Source organism: Nycticebus coucang, chromosome 7 (genome assembly GCF_027406575.1).
Source record: "Nycticebus coucang isolate mNycCou1 chromosome 7, mNycCou1.pri, whole genome shotgun sequence".
Taxonomy (NCBI): Eukaryota; Metazoa; Chordata; class Mammalia; order Primates; family Lorisidae; genus Nycticebus; species Nycticebus coucang.
In genome coordinates this window covers 38,781,792-38,807,354 of record NC_069786.1, presented here as the reverse complement: position 1 = coordinate 38,807,354, position 25,563 = coordinate 38,781,792, and the positions used below count along the sequence as shown (strand labels likewise).

The 25,563-nt window shown below is 38.6% G+C and overlaps 1 protein-coding gene across 1 annotated transcript in view; it reads left to right on the top strand.

Moving 5' to 3' along the window:
- Positions 1–25,563, top strand: part of GTDC1 (glycosyltransferase like domain containing 1) — a 444,137-nt gene that overhangs the window by 20,823 nt on the left and 397,751 nt on the right. Inside the window, 1 exon segment of the mRNA XM_053596486.1 lies at positions 19,388–19,460. Within this exon segment, the coding sequence (XP_053452461.1) occupies positions 19,407–19,460 (54 nt within the window). The 5' untranslated portion in view covers positions 19,388–19,406.

Below are 25,563 nucleotides of genomic sequence, written 5' to 3'. Positions count from 1 at the left end.
TCACACAGCTCACAGCAACCTCCAGCTCCTGGGCTTAAGCGATTCTCTTGCCTCAGCCTCCCGAGTAGCTGGGACTACGGGCGCCCGCCACAACGCCCGGCTATTTTTTTTTGTTACAGTTTGGCCGGGGCTGGGTTTGAACCCGCCACCCTCGGCATATGGGGCTGGCGCCCTACTCACTGAGCCACAGGTGCCGCCCTCCCCACTGAATGTTTTTAATTGGCTTGTCAAAGATTAAATAACGGTAATTAGCTGGATTCATCTCTTGGTTCTCTATTCTGTTCCAGACATCTACTTCTCTGTTTTTGTGCCAATACCATGCTGTTTTGATCACTATTGATTTGTAGTATAGTCTGAGGTCTGGTAGCATAATTCCTCCTGCTTTGTTTTTATTTCTGAGTAATGTCTTGGCTATTCGAGGTTTTTTTCTGATTCCATATAAAACGAAGTATTGTTTTTTCAAGATCTTTAAAGTATGACAGTGGAGCTTTAATAGGGATTGCATTGAAATTATATATTGCTTTGGGTAGTATAGACATTTTAACAATATTGATTCTTCCCAACCATGAGCATGGTATGTTTTTCCATTTGTTAATATTTTCAGCTATTTCTTTTCTTAGAGTTTCATAGTTCTCTTTATAGAGATCTTTCACGTCCTTTGTTAGATAAATTCCCAAATATTTCATCTTCTTTGGCACTACTGTGAATGGGATAGAGTCCTTAACTGTTTTTTCAACTTGACCATTGTTGGTATATATAAAGGCTACCAATTTATGAATGTTGATTTTGTAACCTGAGACGCTGCTGTATTCCTTGATCACTTCTAAAAGTTTTGTAGTAGAGTCCCTAGTGTTTTCCAGATATCATCTGCGAAGAGCGAAAGTTTGATCTCTTCTGACCCTATATGGATACCCTTGATCGCCTTTTCTTCCCTAATTGCAGTGGCTAAAACTTCCATTACAATGTTAAAAAGCAATGGAGACAATGGGCAGCCTTGTCTGGTTCCTGATCTGAGTGGAAATGATTCTAATTTAACTCCATTCAATATGATATTGGCTGTGGGTTTGCTGTAGATGGCCTCTATCAGTTTAAGAAATGTCCCTTCTATACTGATTTTCTTGAGTGTTCCGATAATGAAGGGATGCTGGATATTATCAAAAGCTTTTTCTGCATTGATTGAGAGAATCATATGGTCTTTGTTTTTTAATTTGTTTATGTGCTGGATTACATTTATAGATTTACGTATATTGAACCAGCCTTGAGATCCTGGGATAAAACCGACTTGGTCATGATGTATAATTTGTTTGATGTGTTGCTGGATTCTGTTTGTTAGGATCTTGTTGAATATTTTTGCATCTATATTCATTAGTGATATCGGTCTATAATTTTCTTTTCTTGTTGGGTCTTTTCCTGATTTGGGGATCAGGGTGATATTTGCTTCATAGAACGTGTTGGGTAGTCTTCCTTCTTTTTCTACCTTTTGGAACAGGTTGAGTAATATAGGTACTAATTCCTCTTTAAAGGTTTGGTAGAATTCAGACGTGAAACCATCTGGTCCCGGGCTTTTTTTTTTAGGGAGGTTTTGTATAGTTGATGGTATTTCCGAACTTGATATGGGCTTGTTCAACATTTCCACTTGATTCTGGCTAAGTCTTGGAAGGTGACGTGCTTCTAAGTATTGGTCAATTTCCTTCAGATTTTCGTATTTCTGAGAATAAAGTTTCTTGTAATATTCATTAAGGATTTTTTTGATTTCTGAGGAGTCTGTTGTTATTTCATCTTTGTTGTGTCTGATTGATGAGATTAGAGATTTTAGTCTTTTTGCCTGATTAGGTTGGCCAAAGGTTTATCTATTTTATTGACCTTTTTGAAAACCCAGCTTTTTGATTTATTGATCTGTTGGTATTATTCTTTTGTTTTCAATTTCATTTAGTTCTGCTCTAATTTTGGTTATTTCTTTTCTTCTACTGGGTTTGGGGTTGGAATGTTCTTCCTTTTCCAGTTGCTTGAGATGTCCCATTAAGTTGTTAACTTCCTCTTTCCATTCTCTTGAGGAAGGCTTGTTGTGCAATAAATTTCCCTCTTAGAACTGCCTTTGCGGTGTCCCAGAGGTTCTGATAGTTCGTGTCTTCATTGTTGTTTTGTTCCAAAAAATTGGCGATTTCTTTCTTAATCTCATCTCTGACCCAGCTATCCATTCAGCATAAGGTTATTTAACTTCCATGTTTTTGTATGAGTATGCAGATTCCTGTTGTTACTCATCTCAAGTTTTATTCCATGGTGGTCCGAGAAGATGCATGGAATAATTTCTATTCCTTTAAATTTACTAATGTTAGACTTGTGACCTAAGATGTGATCGATTTTGGAGTAAGTTCCATGGGCTGATGAGAAGTATGTGTATTCAGTTTTGTTGGGATGAAATGTTCTGTAGATGTCTGCTAAATCCAAATGTTGGATGGTTAAGTTTAAATCTGAGATTTCTTTGCTCAGCTTCTTGTTGGAGGATCGATCCAACACTGCCAGAGGAGTGTTGAAATCTCCGACGATTATGGAGCTGGAGGAAATCAAGTTGCTCATGTCTGTTAGAGTTTCTCTTATAAATTGAGGTGCATTCTGGTTGGGTACATAGATATTAATAATTGAGAGCTCATCATATTGAGTATTACCCTTAACAAATATGAAGTGACCATTCTTGTCCTTCCTTACTTTTGTTGGTTTAAAGCCTATTGTATCTACAAATAAAATTGCAACACCTGCTTTTTTCTGATTACCATTTGCCTGAAATATGGATGACCATCCTTTCACCCTGAATCTGTATTTGTCTTTTAAGTTAAGATGTGACTCTTGTATGCAACAAATATCTGGCCTGAGTTTTGGTATCCAATCAGCTAACCTGTGCCTCTTTAGAGGACAGTTTAAGCCGTTCACATTAATGGAGAATATTGATAAGTCTGGTGAAGTTTTGGATATTGAGTTTTTCAAAAGTCCAGTGGGCATTTTTAATCCTTTCGCCAGTGTGGAAATTGGAGTTTGATCCGAAGTTTCTGAGTGAGTTTACTTTTGTGGTATAGGATTGGGTTGGTCATTATGGAGGATAGGTCTGAGAATATCCTGAAGAGCTGGTTTTGTTATGGCAAATTTATTCAACATATGAATGTCGTTAAAGTATTCAATTTCTCAATCATAAATGAAACTCAGTTTAGCTGGATACAAGATCCTGGGTTGAAAGTTATTTTGCTATAGGAGATTAAAAGTCGGTGACCACCCTCTTCTGGCTTGAAAAGTTTCAGCAGAGAGATCTGCAGTCATTCTAATATTCTTCCCTTTGAAGGTAATGGTTTTCTTTCTCCTGGCAGCTTTGAGGATTTTTTTCTTCATATTAACTTTAGTGAAGTTAATTATGATATGCCTGGGGGATGTCTTATTGGGGTTGAGTCGTGCTGGGGTTCTGAAGCTGTCTGCTATCTGAATTTCAGAATCTCTAGGCATGTCTGGAAAATTCTCTTTCATAATTTCATGCAGAAGGGCCTCTGTGCCCAGCGAGGCCACTTCATCTGTTTCTGGAACCCCTATGATTTGGGTATTCGCCTTCTTCGAATTATCCCAGAGCCCTCTGAGAGAGTGATCCGTTTTTGCTCTCCATTTCTCTTCCTCTTTGGGAGTTTGGGAGCGTTGAAAGGCTTTATCTTTGATGTCAGAAATCCTTTCTTCTGCTTGCTCCATTCTGTTGCTGAGGGATTCTACTGTATTTTTCATATGTTTGAGGGCTGCAAATTCTTGCTTCAGTGTGTCTAAGTCTTTGGTGGTTTTGTCTTTAAATTCGTTAAATTCTTGAGACAACTTTTGAATTTCTCCTCGAATTTCTAATTCCACTTTGTTAATCTTGTCTGCAATCCAAATTCTGAATTCTATTTCTGACATCTCAGCCAGTTGTTTATGAATGGGATCTTCAATTGCATCTGCCATATCTTTCCTTGGGGGGGTTGATCTATTCTGTTATTCATGTTACCAGAGTTTTTCCGCTGATTCCACCCCACGGTTGTTTTACTCCCTCTGATTTTTTTTCCCCTGGAGCTTTGTTGAGGGCCCGTACAGTGCTGTGGCCTGAGAAACTGGGGCCCTGTCTGGTGTGGTGGGGCTAAGTGGTTCTGTCTTGTTTTCAGCTGGTTTCTGTTCCACCCTAGTGAAACAGATACTTTGGATTGAAGTCTCAGCTGTGGAGAAATATCAGCAACTAAGTCACCCCGCCCCCCACCGGCAAACAATTGGAGAAGCAAAATCAAACCTTCACGGTGCACCCAGGGCACCACCTGATTTGTCCTCAGGCGATTGGTTCAGTTCAAAAAGGTCCAAATCAATTGTCTCAGTCTGCACCTGTCTTGGGTGAGAGAGCTTAAGAGGTGTCTGGGAACTGGATCACAGGGGTCTGGTGACTACTCTGGTGTGGCTTGCTCCAGTGCTGCGTGGAGTCAGGAGAAGCCACCCAGCCAATAAATCATTCTGGGAAGGTTGCTGCCTCCTTTCCTACCTTGCACCACTTCACATCCAGTCACTGATAGCCCTGCAGTTGGCTGACCCAGTTGCCTGTAGTGAATCGGTACTCCAAGAGTTTGTACCTGCCTGAATCACAAGGAAGTCTGCCAGGCAGCTGCGCTCTGCCTCTCTCCAGCAGGAGGAGGTGAGGCCTGACAACCTCGGGTGCTAGATGAAGGTTGAGGGGTTTTCACTCAGGTCCAGTCTCACCCCTGATTAATGTTACTGACAGAACAGAACAGAACAACTCTGCAGTTCCCCTGCAGAAGAGAAGCCGAATTGAGCTCCAAATCAGCTTGTCTTTGCTCCTGTATTGTCTATAGGCTGACGATTCCCTGAGGGCCAGGTGCGTCTTAGGTTTCGTAAAGCGGACCTCTGGGTCAGCCCTACCCTGGGAGTTTCCCTGGTTTGCAAGCTGGAGTTGTCTCAGGCAAACTCAGAGTCTCTGGTTGCCCAGGGAGACAGGGGGTGTGGCTCAGAATATTCAGTAGTGAGTCGTATTCCTAGCAAAAGAGGGCCGCTGCTTTATGGCTCAGGCAACAGCCGCTTTGGTGTAGCTCCCCTCCGGCCAACAGTCCTCTCTCCGCTCTCGTATCCCAGAATCTGCACTGAGAGGCTGCAGCCCAGCACTGTCTACACCCCTCGAACAATCGCCCAAGAGTCTGGACCCCGGGGGGACAGGCCTCCAGACCTTGGAGCGACAGCAGAGGGGAGTGCGGGGAGCGCTGGGAGACTGGGGTTGCGGGCAGAGAACACACAAGGTTTCACACAGTTTTATGCCTGGCCGTATTGTCACCAAAAGACGGCTGTCGTACTGTGCCTCAGGGAACTGCCACTCCGGTGCAGTCCCGTCTCCGCCGACCGACCAGGACTGGCCTCCAGACCCCAGTGTGAGCGAAGGGGAGTGCTGGGAGCTCAGAATTCCAGGTAGAGACTATATACAGTTTATACAGTTTTATTCCTGGCAGGAGGACGCCATGGCACCCTAGTAGGGGAGGTAGGTCTAGTTTTTAGGGGGTCTCTCCCGTAGAGTGTAGTGGGAGGACCTTTGAACTCTGACCGGTGGTTTGTGGGGCACTCTGAGCCGTTCCCATGGGGGAGGGGACTCCCGTCCGCTTGGTGATGGATTTTGTACCTTTTGTTTGTATCCTTGTGGTCGCAGCTCGCCTCAGCGGGGTTGACGTGCGTTCTACAACCTTCTCTCTTAGTGCAGCTCAAATCCACCAGGATACTTGCTGAATTTTTATCCTTTAACTCTCCTTCTGGACAGGAGCCTCTGTGGAAAGCTGGCTTCAGTCAGCCATCTTGTCTCTGGTGCTGTAACCCTTAGTCCACAGTCACGAGAACCCAGCGTGATAAACTTTATTCGCTCTTTTAATCTTGATGTCAAGGGAGGTCCCCATCTCAAATACTTAGCTGCAGTCGCCATAGCTGCAGTCGCCACTTCTGGCACCGCGTAACGCGAAGGGAATCCGGGCCGTCCTGACTTGCCAACCTGGCTGTGGCGTCACGTGACCTCGTCTACGCGAATCAACTCCCTGCCGCTAAGGGCGTCCGCTGCACGCCTGGAGTGGGTACATTTACCTAATACCTGTAATAGCCTCTGTTCCTAAACGTCAGTCGGTTGTTTGTAACTTACTTAACTGTAATGGCCACTATTTCTAAGTGCGAGCTGCACATAAGTTGCATGCTTGTAATGAGCTGTGGAATCCTGTTTCCTGACGCTTCAATGGCACATTCCAGAGCGCTCAGTTCCTGAGAGTTTGGAGCATACCTGAACATAGACTTGTTCCTAGAAGGGAGGAGAGTGACTGGAACCAGCTGAGATGGCATGTTGAGTGGAGGAGTAGGGGGGGAGTCTGCATTTGTCCCTTTGCTGTGGTAAAAAGGCTCACATATTTTGTGGTGTAAGTGGACGTGATGGGAGGTAACCAGGCTTGAATTATCTTGATGAATCCTGCCAAGAAGGGCTGCTTGCCATATGAGGAGACTGTGGGAGGCCTAGGGAGAGGTCAGCCTAAGCATGCATCCCCAACATGAGGGAACTATGCAGGATGGAGGGGTTGGCCTCTTTTTGCTTGCTCTAACTGATGAGGAGACTGTGGGAGGCCTAGGGAGAGGTCAGCCTATGCATGCATCCCCAACATGAGGGAACTATGCAGGATGGAGGGGTTGGCCTCTTTTTGCTTGCTCTAACTGATGGCCACCCTGCCATGAAGTCAATTGAGAGTGACATACAAGCAGCATCTAGTGATTAAACTAGTGATTCCTAGTTTAATACATTTTAGTTTAGTTGAACAAACCTATAGCGAATACTTAAACAGGGTACGTAAGGTGCTGTGTATATTAGGCATTTCTTGGAAGGCAAAGATGACTGTGACATTTGTTGTCCTCGGGGACCATCTGCTTTAGTGTATGTATGTAGCTAAAGTTAATCCATGGCAGAATGACATAGATGTTCTTCATGTGAAAGTGGCAAGGCTGTGGGAATGTGGAAAGAGCATTGGTTTCAGGGCAGGCTTTCTGGGTTCAAGGGTGGCTTTGTGGAGAAGACTGGAGTTTGGGATGGACTTTGAAAGAAAAGAAGGATATCAAGTGGGAAGAGAGGCATTCTGGCATGAGAGAATAATCAAAGCCATGGAATTAGGAAGAAATAGATAGCTGGGAAGAAGTAATGCTCATTCACCCTGGACAGATGAAAATTTTACTTTTTAGAAAATTATTTCAACCAACAATTTAAGTACACTTGCCCATGTTATAATTCTAGTTGAAGCTTGGTATTTTAACCTATCATTTGTGTACTTTAGTATTAGTTTGCAAGGTGTCTTCCTTTGTGACCTGCAGTGTGCATTATCACATCAGAAATGTTATTCCCTGTAGAACATAGATGGTAATAAGTATCAAAACTAAACTTCTAAGTCCAATCACAAAGTCTATTACTTTCCTTGATTTAAAACAGTAAAATATAGAGAAGATGATTTTAACATAATGATCCTAAGAAGCACTTAGTGGAATTAGTTTCATAACAAGTGATTGTTTTTTAAAGCCTTTCCAGAATAGGAATGAGTATCTTGATGCTAGTGTCACTTTTAAATAGCCATGGCTCCAGGAATGTGTCTGTTCGTGTCATTATCTTAAATATACACCTTATCTGTTCATTTGGTATACTTCAGATGTGAAAGTCAAAATGAAGGTGTGAAACGCTTAGCAGACTAGTATGGATTTATGTAAATCAGAAAACACAGACAATCCATTAGTCTCACTGCTGAGACTCTGATGTATTAAATTCAAGTATAGATTATTTCCTAAAAGTTTCATGCATACACCGTCATATCTGCTGATTTACTTTGCCAAAAAAAGCTTTATTTCTCTTAACTCCAGACACATAGCCAACTGTCTTGTGACATCTCCGTATGGATATTTAAAGATACGTGAAACTTAAAATGCTCAAAATTCAGCTGATCTTTTAACCCAAACTTGTTTCCTCTTTAATCTTCTCCATCTAAATTAATGACAAGTCTATTAGTGTTACTCAGAGCAAAAACCTTGGAGTTATTCTTGACTCTCTTTGTTTCACTTCCACAGTTCTCTTCCAGTAGTTCATGTTGACTCTACCATCAGCATACATCTAGAATCTGAATCTGACCACCTTTACTGTTACCTGGTCTAAACTGCTATGATTTCTTCCTTGGATTATTTAAACTTTGTCTCAGCTTCCTTTCATAGCCTGAAACTTAGCATATCCGTCTAGTCTCAATGCAGCAACCAGAATAATTATGTTTTTTTTTTATTTTTTATTTTTTTATTTTTTTTTGTAGAGACAGAGTCTCACTTTATGGCCCTCGGTAGAGTGCCATGGCCTCACACAGCTCACAGCAACCTCCAATTCCTGGGCTTAAGCGATTCTCTTGCCTCAGCCTCCCGAGTAGCTGGGACTACAGGTGCCCGCCACAACGCCCGGCTATTTTTTGGTTGCAATTTGGCCGGGGCCGGGTTTGAACCCACCACCCTCGGTATATGGGACCGGCGCCTTACCGACTGAGCCACAGGTGCCGCCCAGAATAATTATGTTAAAACATGAGTTCAACCCTGTCGTCATTCAATTCAAAACCTCAGTTGTTCTTTGTTGTAGCCTATAACTGCAAGATACTGCTTCCTCTGGAACGTCATTTCCCCTCCCCCCCCCCCCATAGATGGGGGCTTGCTTTGTCATCCAGGCTGGAGTGCAGTGGCATAATCATAACTCACTGTAACCTTGAACTCCTGAACTCTAGCAGTCCTCCCATCACAGCTACTTAGTAGCTGTGGCTATAGGTATACGACATCATGCCTGGCTAATTTTTCAAATATTTTCATAGAGATGGTGCCTCACTATGTTGCCCAGGCTTCTCTTGAATTCCTGGCCTCCCATCCTCTTGCCTTGGCCTCCCAAAGTGCTGAGATTACAGGCATAAGCTTCCAGCCCAACTTCATTTCTTGACTCTTTGTTCACTACCTGATAAAATAAATTAATAAAATAAATTCATGCCTGACCCCGTATTGCTCCTTGAATAGCTGTTTGAGGGCCTTTGCATTTGCTGTTCCCTCTTCCTGGAATGCTTTACCCCTGAATAACTGCTTAACTTATTTTTTAATCTTTCTTGGGTCTTTATTGTTACATCCCCAGGGAGACCTTCCTTGATCATTTTATTTAAAATATTCCTCTCCTTCCAACTGCCTTGTGTCTTATTAGCAGTTAACCAAACTAACCTACTGTATAGTTGATGTCTTTTTCGACAAAAACTTGATGAGTACAGAGAATTTTGTCTGTTTTGTTTACTACTATACCACTGGGCTTGGAGTCATTGATGGATTCCAGTGCATAGTTGGCACTTAATGCATAATTGATTGAACAAAAGACAATAAAGGCTTATTGTATAGTCTTTATTAAAACTTGATTTGTCTTTCATGGGCATATTTGGGGGATAATACTATTTTCAAATGTCTGAAATTTAGTTTTTAATTTTTAAGTAATGTTTCTTTATATTTACACATAATAAAATACACTTATTTTAGGTGTATAAGTCAATGATTTTTGACAAATATACACATTTGTGTGGTAACTACTATTCCAATCAGGATATAGAACATCTCCATTACCTCCAAGTTTTTTTGTGTTTTTTTATAGTCATTTCTTTCTCCCCCCACCCTCATATCTAGGCAACTATTGTCTGATATTTGTTACTGAATTATTTTTGTCTGCTCTATAAATTCATATGAATAGAATCATACATTATGTGCGCTTTTTAGCATGATGTTTTTGAGGCTTGCTCTGTTGTTGTATGTCTCAGTTTTCTTTTTCATTGCAGAATAATGTTCCATTGTGTAAATGTGTCACAATTTGCTTATCCATTGTCTGTTCTTGGACATTTGAATGTGTCCAGTTTTTGTCTATAATGAAGAACACTACTGCGAGTGTTCAGGTATGAGTCTTTATGTAAATATACTTTAATTCTTCTGGGTTTAACACCTAGGAGTAGAATTGTTGTGTCATATGATATGTATATGTTCAATTTTGTAAGAAACTGCCTTACATATGATTGTACCATATTCACTAGTAATGTCTGAAAGTTCTAGTTGCTCCATATTCTGGTCAGCACTTGATATAATTCCTTTGAATTCAGACATCCTATTTGGTTTGTAGCAGTATCTCACCGTGGTGTTGACTTCATTTTCCTGATTACTAGTGATACCGATACTTTCATTTACTTAGTGGCCAATTACATATCTTCTTTTGTGAACTAGCTTATGAAATCTTTGCCCATTAAAAAAATATTCCTGGGTGGCATCTGTGGCTCAAAGGAGTAGGGTGCCAGCCCCATATACCGGAGGTTGCGGGTTCAAACCTGGCCCCTGCCAAAAACTGCAAAAAAAAAAAAAAAATAATCCTTGTCATCCAGTTGTAAACTTCTCTGGATACAAGTTCTCATCAGGCAGACTTTCTTTTGGTCTGCAGATTGCCTTTCTCTTTCATTGATGCTGTCTTTTGAAGAGCGGAAGTTTGAGATTTTGAATAAGTCTACTTTATTAATGTATTTTGGGGGGGGTCTGTGCTTGCTTTCTTTAGTTTTTTGTTATGTCTAAGAAATTTTTGATTGGCTCCAGGTTGTAAAGACTTTCCTTGAAAAGTTTTTCAGTTTTATCTTTTACATTAGGTCTCTGGTTCCTTTTGAGTTAATTTTATGTATAGGGTGAGGTAAGGAAGAAGTTTCATTCTTTTCCATATTGACTTGTTCTTTTCTTTTGAATTACCTTGAGACTTTCATTAAAATTCAGCTTGTCATATATATGTGGGTTTTTTTCCTAAACACATATTATATTGATTTATATATATGTTTGTCATGTCACTATCACAGCTTCTAGTGAGTCATTAACTTTGTTGTTCTTTTTGAAATTGCTTTGTCTATTCTAACTCCTTTCTATTTCTACATTAATTATAGAATTGACTTGTACATTTATATACAATGCTTGTAGGATTTTTGGTTGACATTGTGTTGAATTTAAGGTCATTTTGGGGTGCATTAACATTTAAATAAGTGTTTTTCAACCTTTTTTATCTCATGGTGTAGCAGGAAAACCGACGCAGACAGAAGACTCCAGGCACCAGCTGATAGAGGAAGCGGCGAGTTTATTCCGGCCCGTAGACTTGGCGGACTAGTGTCTCAAAAACCGAGCTCATCGACTTAATCTCTTGCCTTTCTTTTATACATTTTTTAGGGCTAGGGTGCACGTGAGAGTCACAAAGGATGTGAGGGACGTGACAAACGTGAAAGTCTTGGGACTCAAGGGAAGGTCAGGTTGGCCTGCGCCCTTGACACCAGGCAGGCTACCTGTCTTCAGAGGCGAGGGAAGGTTAAGGAAGTTACGAGGTTACTGTCTAGGCCCAGCACATACCAGGGGAAGGATATACAGATAACAGAGACATCTTCTACAGTAGAGGTAGGAGCGTTACAGACTGTTTGGCTAATGGCTATACAGAGTGGCCAGGACAGATCTTTAGCTCCGCTTTTACTCTCTTGCCTCAATGGCACACTTGAACCTATAGTTAAACTACCATGGCACACTTAAAATTTTGTTGATTGAAAAAATGAGTTAAAAAATGTATACATACTGTGCTTTGAACTTCTTTCAAAACTAATTAATGATCTTTAAAAGTTTTCACTCCTTAGATCCTCTCAGGGCACACCGGTTAAATCACTGTTCTACATGATACTGAAAATTCCAAACCACGAACATAGTATACATCCATTTATTTAATTAATACTTTTAACTTCCCTGAGCAAGGTTTGTAGTTTTCAGTGTGCTGGTCTCTTATGTCTTTTGTTTAATTTATCCTAAGTGAATAGAATCTGAGCTGTATTTTTGAATGCTGTTAAAAATGCTATTTTAAAAAGTGAATTTTATAATTTGTTATTAGTAGTGTACAAAAACATAATTGGTTTTTATATGTTGAACTTGTGTCCTGCTATTTCGCTAATTTCTTCATTAATGCTTTTGCCTTTTTTTGTGAATTCCTCAGGATTTCTATGTATACACTCTTGTTAGACACAAATAAAGGCAGTTTTATTTCTTCCTTTCCAATTTTTATGTCTGTTAGTTTCCCCTTTTTTACTGCACAGACTAAGACCTCTCATACAATGTTAAATAGAACATTGATCTCAGGGAAGAAGTGTTCAAACTCATTATTATGTATATTAGCTCTAAGTGTTCATAGATGTCCCATATCAGGTGGAGCAAGTTCCCTTTTATTCTGAGAATGCTGAGAGTATTTATTATACTGTACAAGAATGTTGAATTTTGTCATATGCTTTTTCTGCATCGATGCAGAGATTCAGGTTTTTTTTTTCCATTTAAAATGTATAACTATGGTGAGTTATATTGATTGGATTTTGAATCTTAAACAGTCTTGGCATTTCTGTGATTAAGCCCCATTTGGTCATGACATGTTATCCTTTTTATGTTACACTGAATTTGATTTTCTATATTTTGTTAATGATTTGTGGATGTAGAAGAGGGCTTTCATTTTTTGGGAGGAGTGTCATATGTAGTGTTTGTGTTTCTTGAAAATTCATATGTTGAAGCTTTAACTCAGTGTGATTGTACTTGGAGGTGGGGCCTTTGGAAGGTAATTAGGTTTAGATGCGCTCATGAGGATGGGGTGCCCATGATGGGATTGATATCCTTATATAAAGAAGAGACCAGAATTCTCTGTACCTGATGTGAGAACACAGTGAGAAAGCAGCTATCTGTAGGCCAGGAAGAGAGCCTAACCCTCTAACTGAATTGGCTTGCAGTTTGATCATCCCAGCCTCTAGGACTGTGAGAAGTAAATTCCTGTTGAGTCACTGGTCTATAGTATTTCATTATGGAAGTGTGAGCTAAGACTAGAGAGTAGGATTGTAAGGTCTTTGTCAGATTTTGGTATGAAGGTCATGATCATCTCATTAGATGCAGAAAAAAGCATTTGAAAAAATCTGACAATGATAAAACACTCAACCTAGGAATAAAAGATCATTTCCCCAATATGGTAGAAGACACCTGTGTAAAACCCACTGCAAATGCTTTACTTAAAAGTAAAAGACTGAATGCTTCCCTTTATGATCAGGAACTAGGCAAGAATTTAATTCTCTCAATTCTATTCAGTATTGTACTGGACCTTGTAGCCAAGATAACTAGGCAAGAAAAAGAAATAAAGTCATGTAGATTGGAAATAAGTAAAACTTTATTTGCTGATGATATGATCTTCTATATAGAAAATCTTAAGGAATCCATTAAAAGTTGATTAGAATTCCTGAATGAGATCAGCAGGTGTGTGCAAGGTATAACAGCAGTATGCAGAAATCAATTATATGTCTGTACCCTACCAATGAGTAATACAAAAGTAAAATTAAGAAAACAGTTTCATGTAGAATAGCATCAAAAATCAAATAAGAAAATTTTATTTTCAAGAGCAATAGGGAAACTGTGCTTTGAAAACAGCAAAAATTGTTGAAGGAAATTAAAGAAATAAATGGAAAGATATCACATTTTCATTGATCATAGACCATAATATTGTTAAGATGACAGTACTATCTCAAATGATATATAGATTAAAGGTAATTTCTATCAAAATCCCAGCTGCCTTTTTTCTTTTTTAGAAAAAGCAAAGGTGATCCTAAAGTTTGTACAGAAATTCAGGGAACCCAGAATAGTCAAAACAATCTTGAAAAAGAAGAACAAAGTGAAGGAATCATGTTTCTTGATTTCAAAACTTACCACAAAGCATTCAAAACAGAATGGTACTGATATAATGATAGACTCATAGATCATTGGAATAAGATTGAAGTCTACAAATAAACTTTGACTTTTATATTTAATTGATTCATGACAAGGATGTCATGACCATTTAATAGGGAAAGAATAGTTTTTTCAACAAATAGGGCTGGGATAATTGTATTCACTAGTGAAAGAATAAATCTGGACCTCTTTTGTATCTGTGTGTGTGTATACATATATATATATTTAAAGTAATAGAGTCTTGCTGTGTCACTAAGACTAGAGTACTAGAGTGCAGTGGCATGATAATAGCTTACTGCAGCCTTGATCCTAAGCTCCAGTGATCCTCTTTCATCAGCCTCCCAAGTAGTTGGGACTACAGGGGTGCACCACCATGCTTAATTAAAATTTTTTTTTGTAGAGATGGGGGTCTCAGTTGTTCTTAAACTCCTGACCTCAAGTTATTCTCTTACCAAGGTCTTTCACAGTGCTGGTATTACAAATATGAGCCAGTGCACCCAGCCTATATAATTTATCAAATGGTTTGTGGAACTAAATGTAAGAGCTAAAACTATCATTCTTAAAAGAAAACAATAAATTTTCTTGTCCTTGAGGTAGTCAAAGCCTTTTTTACAAGACATTGAAAGCACAATTGACAATAGAAGAAATAAACTAGACTTAACAAAATTAAACATTTTATACTTCAAAAATTTTTTTAAAATAAATGAAAATTATATTTAACAGTGCTCCAGTATCTTGGTCAACATTCTTGTACTTACCTTTGTTTTCTTTGCTGAAAGCCCATCTTTACTGCTCCCTGTCAACATTCTAACTTCTTCAGAGTCTTTGATTTCTTCTCTGCAGTGCTTTTCTTACTAGGATTTTGCAGTTTTTTTTTTTGAGGCGGTTTTACTTTATCGCCCTTGGTACAGGGCTGTGGTGTCACAGCTCACAGCAACCTGTAATTCCTGGGTTTAGATGATTCTCTTGCCTCAGCCTCCCAAGTAGCTGGGACTACAGGTGCCCGCCACAACGCCCGGCTATTTTTTTGTTGCAGTTTGGCTGGGGCAGGGTTTGAACCCACCGCCCTTGGTATATGGGCCGGCGCCCTAATCACTGAGCCACAGGTGCTGCCCAGATGTTATAGTTCTTTAAATATTTGCTAAATCTTCTCTATCACTTTGTAAGCCCATTGATTGCTCTACTCATCTTTGATTCTGGCGTTGTTTCTGACTAGCTTAGAAGTTGGCACGTAGTTGATGTTCTGTAAATATTCATTGATTATTGACTCAATTTATAAAATAGAAAGTGATAAGTAAATTTGCCAGGTGCACCCTGATTGCCAGTGTGGCATGTTGAGAGATTAAGCTTATGAGTAAGAGTGTATTGTCTACTGTAGGCATCATGTTCTTCTAAGAGACATTTTTCTGCTTGGCTGTAATTCTAGGGTTGTGAACAGATAGAAAAATGTAGTCAATTGATTTGATGTATGCACTGTTCACCCAGTAAAGATAGAAGATAGAGGGATTGCTGTAGGCCATCTGAGTTGGCACCCTACTTATTTTCCATTGTAATCCATATCTTCCCTTTTATTTTCTGTTAACTTTTATGAGAGTCCTCTAGTTTAACCTCTGTTGGTCAACATTCCCTCCCTCCCTTCCTTTTGTCTCTCTCTTTTTTAGGACAGGCACTATTTGTGGTGGCTTGGGGTGAAAAATAAGCCAACAATGGCTTGTGTACAAATGGTTCACACATATTTTCTGTATGCCTTAACTGTGGAGATGGGTGCTACTGGAGGTGGAAGAGGAGCACAGGGGTGTGGTTGCCATTTTAGGTTTCAAGAGGCTTGTATCAGGGTGTTTAAAATAGGGAGGGCCAAATCTGCTTTGCTTAGCACACCTTTAACTGACTAAGCAGTCTGTTTTCAGATAGTCTTTCAGATAACATAAGTCGTCATTGCTTAATTTTATACACTCTTCCACTTATTTATACCTACTGTCATTTGCTCAGATCATCCCTTCATAAAATATTTCTTCAGGATCCGTGATGTGCCTATGCTGGAAATGAAAAGAAAAAAAGGATTTAATACTTTGTTCCAAAAAGCATTTGGGCATTTGTAGTGAATGTGCTTTAATTAATTAATTTATTTATTTTGAGATGTTGGCATCATAGCTCACAGCAACCTCAAACTCTTGGGCTTAAGTGATTCTCTTGCCTCAGCCTCCTAAGTAGCTGGGACTACAGGTGCCTGCCACAACACCTGGCTATTTTTGTTGTTGTTGTAGTTGTCATTGTTGTTTGGCAGGCCAGCTTTGAACTTGCCAGCCCCGGTGTATGTGGCTGGTGCCCTTGCTGCTGAGCTACAGGCGCAGAGCCGTGAATGTGCTTTTAGAAACAGCCTCTGAAGGCTGCATTTGTGTCTGATCCTGTGTTTAATAAGGTAGATGGTTCTGTTTCTTCCACAAATTCAGATTGTGATACTTGTGATACTCGCATTTTTGGAATTAAAATTTAGGAAATAATTATCAGCATGGAAATTCATAGTGTGTTAATTTTCTTAAAGATTCTGTTATGTTGCATAGCTGTGGTATTTTGTGTAATGGTAACTGAAATATAAAAAATGGTTTATTGGAAGTTTTTTATAATCTTAATCAGTTTTTATTTTTTATAAGAATTAAAACATTGGCATCACAATTGGCTAAAAAATCCAATTTTCCTTCTTTCTTTTTTTTTCCCACTGTACTAGCCTTTAGTAAACAGATGATCAGATTTAAACCTATACAAACGAGAGTGTTTTACAGTAAAATTTTGCAGATATTCAGGAAAGGAAAGATAGTTAATGCCTAAAAATTTTCAGGGCCTCTGATGCAGTGTTTCATTAATCATCTTCCTTAGCTAATGGCATGCTATCAGCAGTGGTCTGGATAAAATCTTTTTCTTGTTTTGTGGTATTTTTTCTTTCCTATAAGCCCAGTTCCTGCTCCCATGGTCCACCCCTACCCAAGCCTGTTTTAGCAGATCTTGACTTGTGTGTGTTTGGTATATCCCCTTGGATTGGCACATATATTTGAAAAATATAGAGCAATTCTTATGTGGTAATTACATTCAAACTTCGAGGTTTCTTTTTTCACTGGACACTGTTTTTGGTTTAGGCAAGTGGTGGTATGTATCTCTGGATAATTACTTCTAAACATAGTTTGGTTTATGTCTAAGCTATCCAGGTAATGGACACATGGGTTGTCTTCAATACCTCCTGATATTTCATACACAATTTCAATATGGCCTTATGTGGAAATTCTTTGTGGGTGTGTATCTAGGAGGGGCATTGCTGGATCATCGGATAGTGACTTGCATTGACATTTTTTCCCCTCATTTGTTTATGTTTTAGATACAATTTTGTATCATTTGACCATTTAATTATAGACAAAATTTTTTTTATTGTGGCAAAATACACATAACGTAAAATTGACTATTTTAGGCATTTTAAAGTATACAATTCGGTGGCATTAAATACATTCCCACTCTTGTATATCCGTCGCCACCATCTGTCTCCAGAACTTTTTCATCTTCCTCAACTGAAACGAACTAAACCAACTAAGGAACACCGGTCATTTTCACTTACCACTAGTCCTTGGTGATCAGTATTCTTTCTGTCTTTATGACACTGCTCTCAACTGTTTATCCTATTGTGACTGGGATATTTTACTTAGTATAATATCTTCATAGTTCATGTTAAAGTGCATGTGAGAACTTCCTTTCTTTTTAAGGCTGAACGATAATCCATTGCATGTTTACACTACATGTTGTTGATGTATCCATCTATCGGTGGACACTTCCACACTTTGGCTGCTGTGAACAGTGCTGCTATGAATGTGGCTATCAGTGTACAAATAAACTGTTCAAACCCCTGCTTTCAGTTCTTTTGAGATGTATGCCCAGAAGTGGAATTGCTGAATCATATGGTAATTTTATTTTTTATTATTTTCCATAGTGGTGCTACCATTTTGTATTCTCACCAGCATTGCATCCACAATTTTTCCATATTCTTGCCAACACTTAATTTTATTTATTTTTTTAGAGACAAGGTCTTGTTCCGTTGTCTAGCTTGGACAAGGTCATTGCACATTGCAGATTTAAACTGCTGGACTCAAGTGATTTTCTCACCTAAGTCTCCCAAGTATCTAGGACTATGGCCATGTGCCACCACGCCTGGCCAATGTTTAATACATTTTTTGTATAGACCGGGTCATACTATGTTAGTTAGGCTGTTCTTGAACTCCTCTCCCCAAGCAGTCTTCCTCCTTTGCCCTTCCCAAGTGCTGGGATTATAGGCATGAGCCACTGTGCCTGACCAAATTGAAAAACATTTTAAAACTGTAATAATTGCTATAGCTAACATAACATAAGCACTTACCGTATGACCAAGTGCTGCTGTATAAACTTTATATGTAGTATGTAAGTAGCTGTTAGTCCTCAGAATAGGTTTCCAAGATATAAATAGATACTACTAGCATAACAGAATGATAAGCTGGAACTTTGAATTGATGCACCAGTATTCAATACATGCTTCTGTATCTAAAGGAAGTGCTCAGAGGTACCTTTTTTCTTTTCTGCCGCACATTGGAAGAATAAGAGTTGTCTTGGGCCACACAGTAAGTACACAAACACTAATGAAAGCTTGATGAGCAAAGGAAAAGGTCCACGTGTACTTTTTGTGATATCAGACACCCAGAGATAAGCCAAACAGTTCTCAAATAATCTGCATGTGGCCCGAGGGCTGTAGGTTGGACACCCCTTCTAGATGTTACGCAGAATTATGGAAAGCCTATTTCATGACCTTCGAATCTCTCACTCTCATAGAAGATGTAAGAAAGGGGGAAAGTTTGTCAGGTGAATTTGTCTGCTGTGCTGTATGTTTTACCTCTGCCTCCCACAAATTAGGAGTGCCTGAATCTTTCATAAAGCCTGGTTGGGGGTGGGGGGGGTTCAGCTAATTTGTACTGTGTGAGTCCTGCAGCTGGTATCACAAGAGACTTATGCTTGACTTATGCCTGGGAAAGCTAAAGTGTTCTGTAGTAGTAGTGTTGGGTTTGAAAAGTATTGCACTCCTCTCTGTCAATAGATAACGAGAAGAAACTGCTGTCATTTGAAAAGGAATCTTGCCAAAGGAAATTTCCTGTCAGGTAAAGAGGATTCCAGCAATTAGGGGATATGGAGTGTGCTGCCAGGGGTCAGACGCCAAGGAGGCATTAGGAGGAAGCTGTAAGGAGAGCAGTGTCTCTGGCAGGATATTTGCAATCGGAGGATCAGGGAAAGTATACATAAGCTTTTTTCTCCCTTTCTAAAAATTGTAATAGATTTAGGGGGTACAAGTTGAATTCTTTTACATGTATATAGTGTATAGTGGTAGACTCTGGGCTTTGGGGTACCCATTGCCTAAAGAATCATCTTTATACACTTACCAAGTCAATGTAACTCTAGATTATTTTGATGCAAGTAGCAGTCAAGTAAATACTGTCCTATACGCCTGACCTTCCTTCCTTTCCCTTGATCCTGATAGGCTCAGAAAATTCAGGAAGATGTCAGCAGAGAAACTTGTTGACAAGAAGAGGAGCATCCTGTTCCTGTCTCCGGTGATAATGGCTAGCTCTGGGGAAGACCCCAGCTAAGGACATAGATTTAATGTTAAATGTACTTACTTTGGAGTTTTGATCATTATTTGGATCTAGTCTTTTTATTTTGGAAAATTTCAAACATATAGAAATGTTGAAACAGTAATTTAATAAACACCCTGTACCCTTTACCAGTTATTCAGATTTAGCTACAAGCGTGTTGTGTTTCAAATGCTTCAGCCCTATCCACTGCCTATATATGCATATATGTACGCAAATATTCGTATATATACACAAATATATATACATATATAGGCTTGGATGGGGCTGAACTATTTGAAAATTACCATTTTACCCTACATATCATCTTCTTTACTTTACTTTACTTTTTTTTTTGAGATAGAGCCTCACTTTGTTGCCCTCTGGAGATGTGCTCTGGTGTCAAAGCTCATAGCAACCTCATACTCTTGGGCTTAAGCGATTAATTCTCTTGCCTCAGTCTCCCTAGTAGCTGGGACTACAGGCGCCTACCACAATGCCTGGTTAATTTTGATTGTTTAGCAGGCCCAGGCCAGATTCAAACCCACCAGCCCCGGTATACTTGGCGGGTGCCCTAACCACTGAGCTGTGGGTGCCCCCTTGTTTATCCAAAGAATTAAAATATTTTCCTTTGTAATATAACACCATTATTGTACCCAGTTCTTTACTATTGATACAATAATGTGTAATATATGTGACATACTCAATTTTTCTGAATTATCTATCTAAAACCAGTCATTTAAAATTTCTGGACTGAGATATAACCATTTAAAGAGGCCATATGATTTTCTGTTACTTGTGAGGGATAGGAAAAGTCATGAGGATTACTTGAGTTTTTAATCTGGGGCAGGGGTTGGTTTATCACTGACTAGGTTTAATAGACCAGTAAAAGACGAAACTAAAATGTTTGCTTGAAATCCATCATTTCTGCACAGTCAGTGTGTTGGCTACACTTTTTAAAGAATGTCTCGGTTTGGAATACTTTTATGCTTTTCAAGAGTAGATTTCTTATAGGTAAAATTGAAAGTGATGGTAATTGTTGAAGCTGGATGATGGTGGCTGATTAACTCTTTTCCTGACCATTATGTGTATTTGTAAATTTTCATAATAAAGAGGTAAATAAAATATTTTTAGAGTCATATATTTTCTAATTTGTAGATTTGGAATGTTAGTAAATCACTTAAGACATTATTCCTTAATATTAGAGGAAACCAATTTATATAACTAAAGCACAATAATGGTTCCAGTTTTGGAATGTTTGACATGTAAGGCACTAGGCTAAGCCTTTTCCACATTCAAACCTCTCCAAGATAAATTTTATTTTTTTCATTAAAAAACAATCATTCTTTGGAGTTCATTATTCATTCTGACAGCTTCCCTTCATCTTTTCTTTAGTTCGTAATTTGTCTCTGAAGTGGAGGAGAGACTGAGCCTAGGGTTGGCGCTAATAATGGTGAGGGTGACCTGGGTGAAAGTGTAGGTCTGGGTGAAAGTTCATCTTGGGCCCCAGATTAAAGCTAAAGATTGAAAGAAGTAGGTTTGAACATAAGGGATTTCAGCATGGTGCAGTGCTGGAGTGTGGCTCTAATTCAAATTTATCAGGTAATAAAGAGTTCTGAATAATCTGGGAATGGTTAATTTTTCCAAAATTAAAACAAAGATAAAGTCCTGAATCATAGAATTATTGGGTTTCATTATAACATATTTATTTATAATTTGAAATATTTTTATATTATCTATAATGATAGCTTTGGTATGGGTTTTTTTTATACTTTCAATAATTTAATAGAATATTTTTCTCATACTCTTCATTCTCAAAGTAGGATTGTATAACTTTGTCTTAAAAACAACTTGTGATGGAAGTCAATAAAATGTCACTCTAAATGTCCCTGTAAAAATTACATTTACATCAGTGATTTATGATTCTTAAACAAAATTTTTTCCTTTTAAAGTTTATTTCATAAAGTTTTTATAAATTGAATAATCATTAAAAAGAATTGCACTGATGAGTGAGATGATTTTAGTTGGCCTTTGTATGACAGACTGTTTGCTCATCAATCTTAGTGTTTCCTAGCAACGCAAATTATTCCTATCTTGGGCATTTTCATGTCTTTCTTCAAACACACATTTGGAAATATTTTATATGACCTGATGCTTGTCCATCTGTCCTGAATCTCTGACTACTTCTTCATTACCTAAATGTCCTCATTAAACGTCATATTTATACAATATATTCTTTCAGCTTAATAACCCACAGTTTGACTTCAGAATAATTTGACTTGTCAGAATCTTAAAAGAGTTCTGGGAAATAAACTTCTTTTGTGTATTGTGAAGATAAAAGTTATTGAAAATGTGTTACATTTTCATAATGAAATGTGTCTAAAAATACTGCCTTGGGAGGTAGCTAACTACTTTCTTATTGTCCTCGGCCTCTAGGGAGATAGTTTAATCACTTCTGATAAAGACATAGCTTGGCTATATTTTAGCAAATTGACTTGTATTTAATTTAAGTCATAATTTAGGAAAATGCTACATTTATAGAGAATGTTATATTCATCGATTCATTCAACAAATACTTTTTGATCACTTACAACATGTCATGCTCTGTGACAGGCACAGGGCATACAGTGGTAAGTAAAAATATGGGATCTGTGCTGTTCAGAAAAGAATTGTGGTTGAGTGAGAGCATGTAATGAAAGAACCTGATCTGGTCAGGTAGGAGAGCCTTCCCTGAGGAAGTGAGCCTTAGCTGCTGTATGAAGAGCATTCCAGTGGCAGCAGCATGTGTAAAGGCCATGTGGCAGAAAGCAGAGGAGTGATCGGGAACCTGAGTGCACAGAGTAAATGCCTGCAAGGCAAGGACTTTAAGGAGATTGGTTTTGAGTAAACTTCATTCTTTGCAGATGCTTTATAAAAGATATAAAATCAGTAGCTATCTTTATATTGACTTCTGTGTAGTTAATAAACTTTCTTTTCAGATACTCAAAAGATTTGAGGATTTCTTAGAGTTCTTTTTTTTTTTTCGTTTGGTGCTTTAATCCACTACCTAATAATGAATTTCTGTCCAACTGCTCGAATATTAATTAGCACAGTAGCAGGGCCCTCCCATTTTTTTTTGGAATCAGCTTTATTTTCAGACACTTTTAATTAATTGAGAGTTATTTCTTATATGGAGCTAATATTTTGATTTCTACTGATTGATCTTAGCTCTGTGAGGCAAAACGGAACCAGTCCAAGTTGGGTTTTTTTTTCTTTTTTTTTAATTTTTATTAAATCATAGCTGTGTACATTAATAGGGGCACCATACACTTGGTTCATAGATCGTTTGACACATTTTCATCACACTAGTTAACATAGCTTTCATAGCATTTTCTTAGTTATTTTGCTAAGACCTTTACATTCCACATTTACTAGGATTCACATATACCCTTGTAAGATGCACCCCAGGTGTACTCCCATTAATCCCCCTCCCTCTACCTACCTCCCCCTCCCTCCCCTCCCTTTCCCCCTTCTCCCTATTCTTAGGTTGTAACTGGGTTATAGCTTTCACGTGAAGGTCCTACATTAGTTGCATAATAGGGGTGAGTACATTGGGTACTTTTTCTTCCATTCTTGAGACACTTTACTAAGAAGAATATGTTCCAGCCCCATCCATGTAAACATGAAAGAGGTAAAGTCTCCATCTTTTGTTAAGGCTGCATAGTATTCCATGGTGTACATATACCACAATTTATTAATCCATTCGTGGATCGATGGGCACTTGGGCTTTTTCCATGACTTAGCAATTATGAATTGGGCTGCAATAAACATTCTAGTACAAATATCTTTGTTATGTTGTGATTTTTGGTCTTCTGGGTATATGCCCAGTAGAGGGATTACAGGATTGAATGGCAGATCTATTTTTAGATCTCTAAGTGTTCTCCATATCTCTTTCCAAAAGGAATGTATTAATTTGCATTCCCACCTTTTCTCCACATCCACGCCAACATCTCTGGTCTTGGGATTTTGTGATATAGGCTAGTCTCACTGGAGTTAGATGATATCTCAAAGTAGTTTTGATTTGCATTTCTCTGATGATTAAAGATGATGAGCATTTTTTCATATGTCTGAAGGCCGCTGTGCCTGTCTTCTTCAGAGAAGTTTCTCTTCAAGTCCCTTGCCCAGCCTGCAATGGGATCCCTTGTTCTTTTCTTGCCAATGCGTTTGAGTTCTCTGTGGATTCTGGTTATTAAACCTTTGTCGGAGACATAACCTGCAAATATCTTCTCCCATTCTGAGGGCTGTTCGCTTGCTTTCCTTACTGTGTTCTTGGCTGTGCAGAAGCTTTTTAGTTTGATCAAGTTCCAATAGTGTATTTTTGAAGCAGCTTCAATTGCCCGGGGGGTCCTTCTCATAAAAAACTCGCCCAACCCAATTTCTTCAAGGGTTTTTTTTCCCTGCACTCTCTTCTAGTATTTTTATAGTTTCATGTCTTAGGTTTAAATCTTTAATCCAGTGAGAGTCTATCTTAGTTAATGGTGAGAGGTGTGGGTCCACTTTCAGTCTTCTACAGGTTGCCAGCCAGTTCACCCGGCACCATTTGTTAAATAGGGAATCTTTTCCCCACTGAATGTTTTTAATTGGCTTGTCAAAGATTAAATAACGGTAATTAGCTGGATTCATCTCTTGGTTCTCTATTCTGTTCCAGACATCTACTTCTCTGTTTTTGTGCCAGTACCATGCTGTTTTGATCACTGTTGATTTGTAGTATAGTCTGAGGTCTGGTAGCTTGATTCCTCCTGCTTTGTTTTTATTTTTGAGTAATGTCTTGGCTGTTCGAGGTTTTTTCTGATTCCATATAAAACGAAGTATTGTTTTTTCAAGATCTTTAAAGTATGACAGTGGAGCTTTAATGGGGATTGCGTTGAAATTATATATTGCTTTGGGTAGTATGGACATTTTAACAATGTTGATTCTTCCCAACCATGAGCATGGTATATTTTTCCATTTGTTAACATTCTCAGCTATCTCTTTTCTTAGAGTTTCATAGTTCTCTTTATATAGATCTTTCACGTCCTTTGTTAGATAAACTCCCAAGTATTTCATCTTCTTTGGCACTACTGTGAATGGGATAGAGTCCTTAATTGTTTTTTCAACTTGGCTATTTTTGGTATATATAAAGGCTACCGATTTATGAATGTTGATTTTGTAACCTGAGACACTGCTGTATTCCTTGATCACTTCTAAGAGTTTTGTAGTAGAGTCCCTAGTATTTTCCAGATATACAGTCATATCATCTGCAAAGAGCGAAAGTTTGATCTCTTCTGACCCTATGTGGATACCCTTGATCGCCTTTTCTTCCCTAATTGCGGTGGCTAAAACTTCCATTACAATGTTAAAGAGCAGTGGAGACAATGGGCAGCCTTGTCTGGTTCCTGATGTGAGTGGAAATGATTCCAATTTAACTCCATTCAATATGATATTGGCTGTGGGTTTGCTGTAGATGGTCTCTATCAGTTTAAGAAATGTCCCTTCTATACCAATTTTCTTAAGTGTTCTGATCATGAAGCGATGTTGGATGTTATCAAAAGCTTTTTCTGCATCAATTGAGAGAATCATATGGTCTTTGTTTTTTAATTTGTTTATGTGCTGAATTACGTTTATAGATTTACGTATATTGAACCAGCCTTGAGACCCTGGGATAAAACCGACTTGGTCATGATGTATGATTTGTTTGATATGTTGCTGGATTCTGTTTGTTAGAATCTTGTTGAATATTTTTGCATCTGTATTAATTAGTGATATTGGTCTATAATTTTCTTTTCTTGTTGGGTCTTTTCCTGGTTTGGGGATCAGGGTGATGTTTGCTTCATAGAACGTATTGGGTAGTCTTCCTTCTTTTTCTACCTTTTGGAACAGGTTTAGTAATATAGGTACTAATTCCTCTTTAAAGGTTTGGTAGAATTCTGACATAAAACCATCTGGTCCCGGGCTTTTCTTTTTGGGGAGATTTTGTATGGTTGATGTTATTTCTGAACTTGATATGGGCCTGTTCAACATTTCCACTTGATTTTGGTTAAGTCTTGGAAGGTGACGTGCTTCCAAG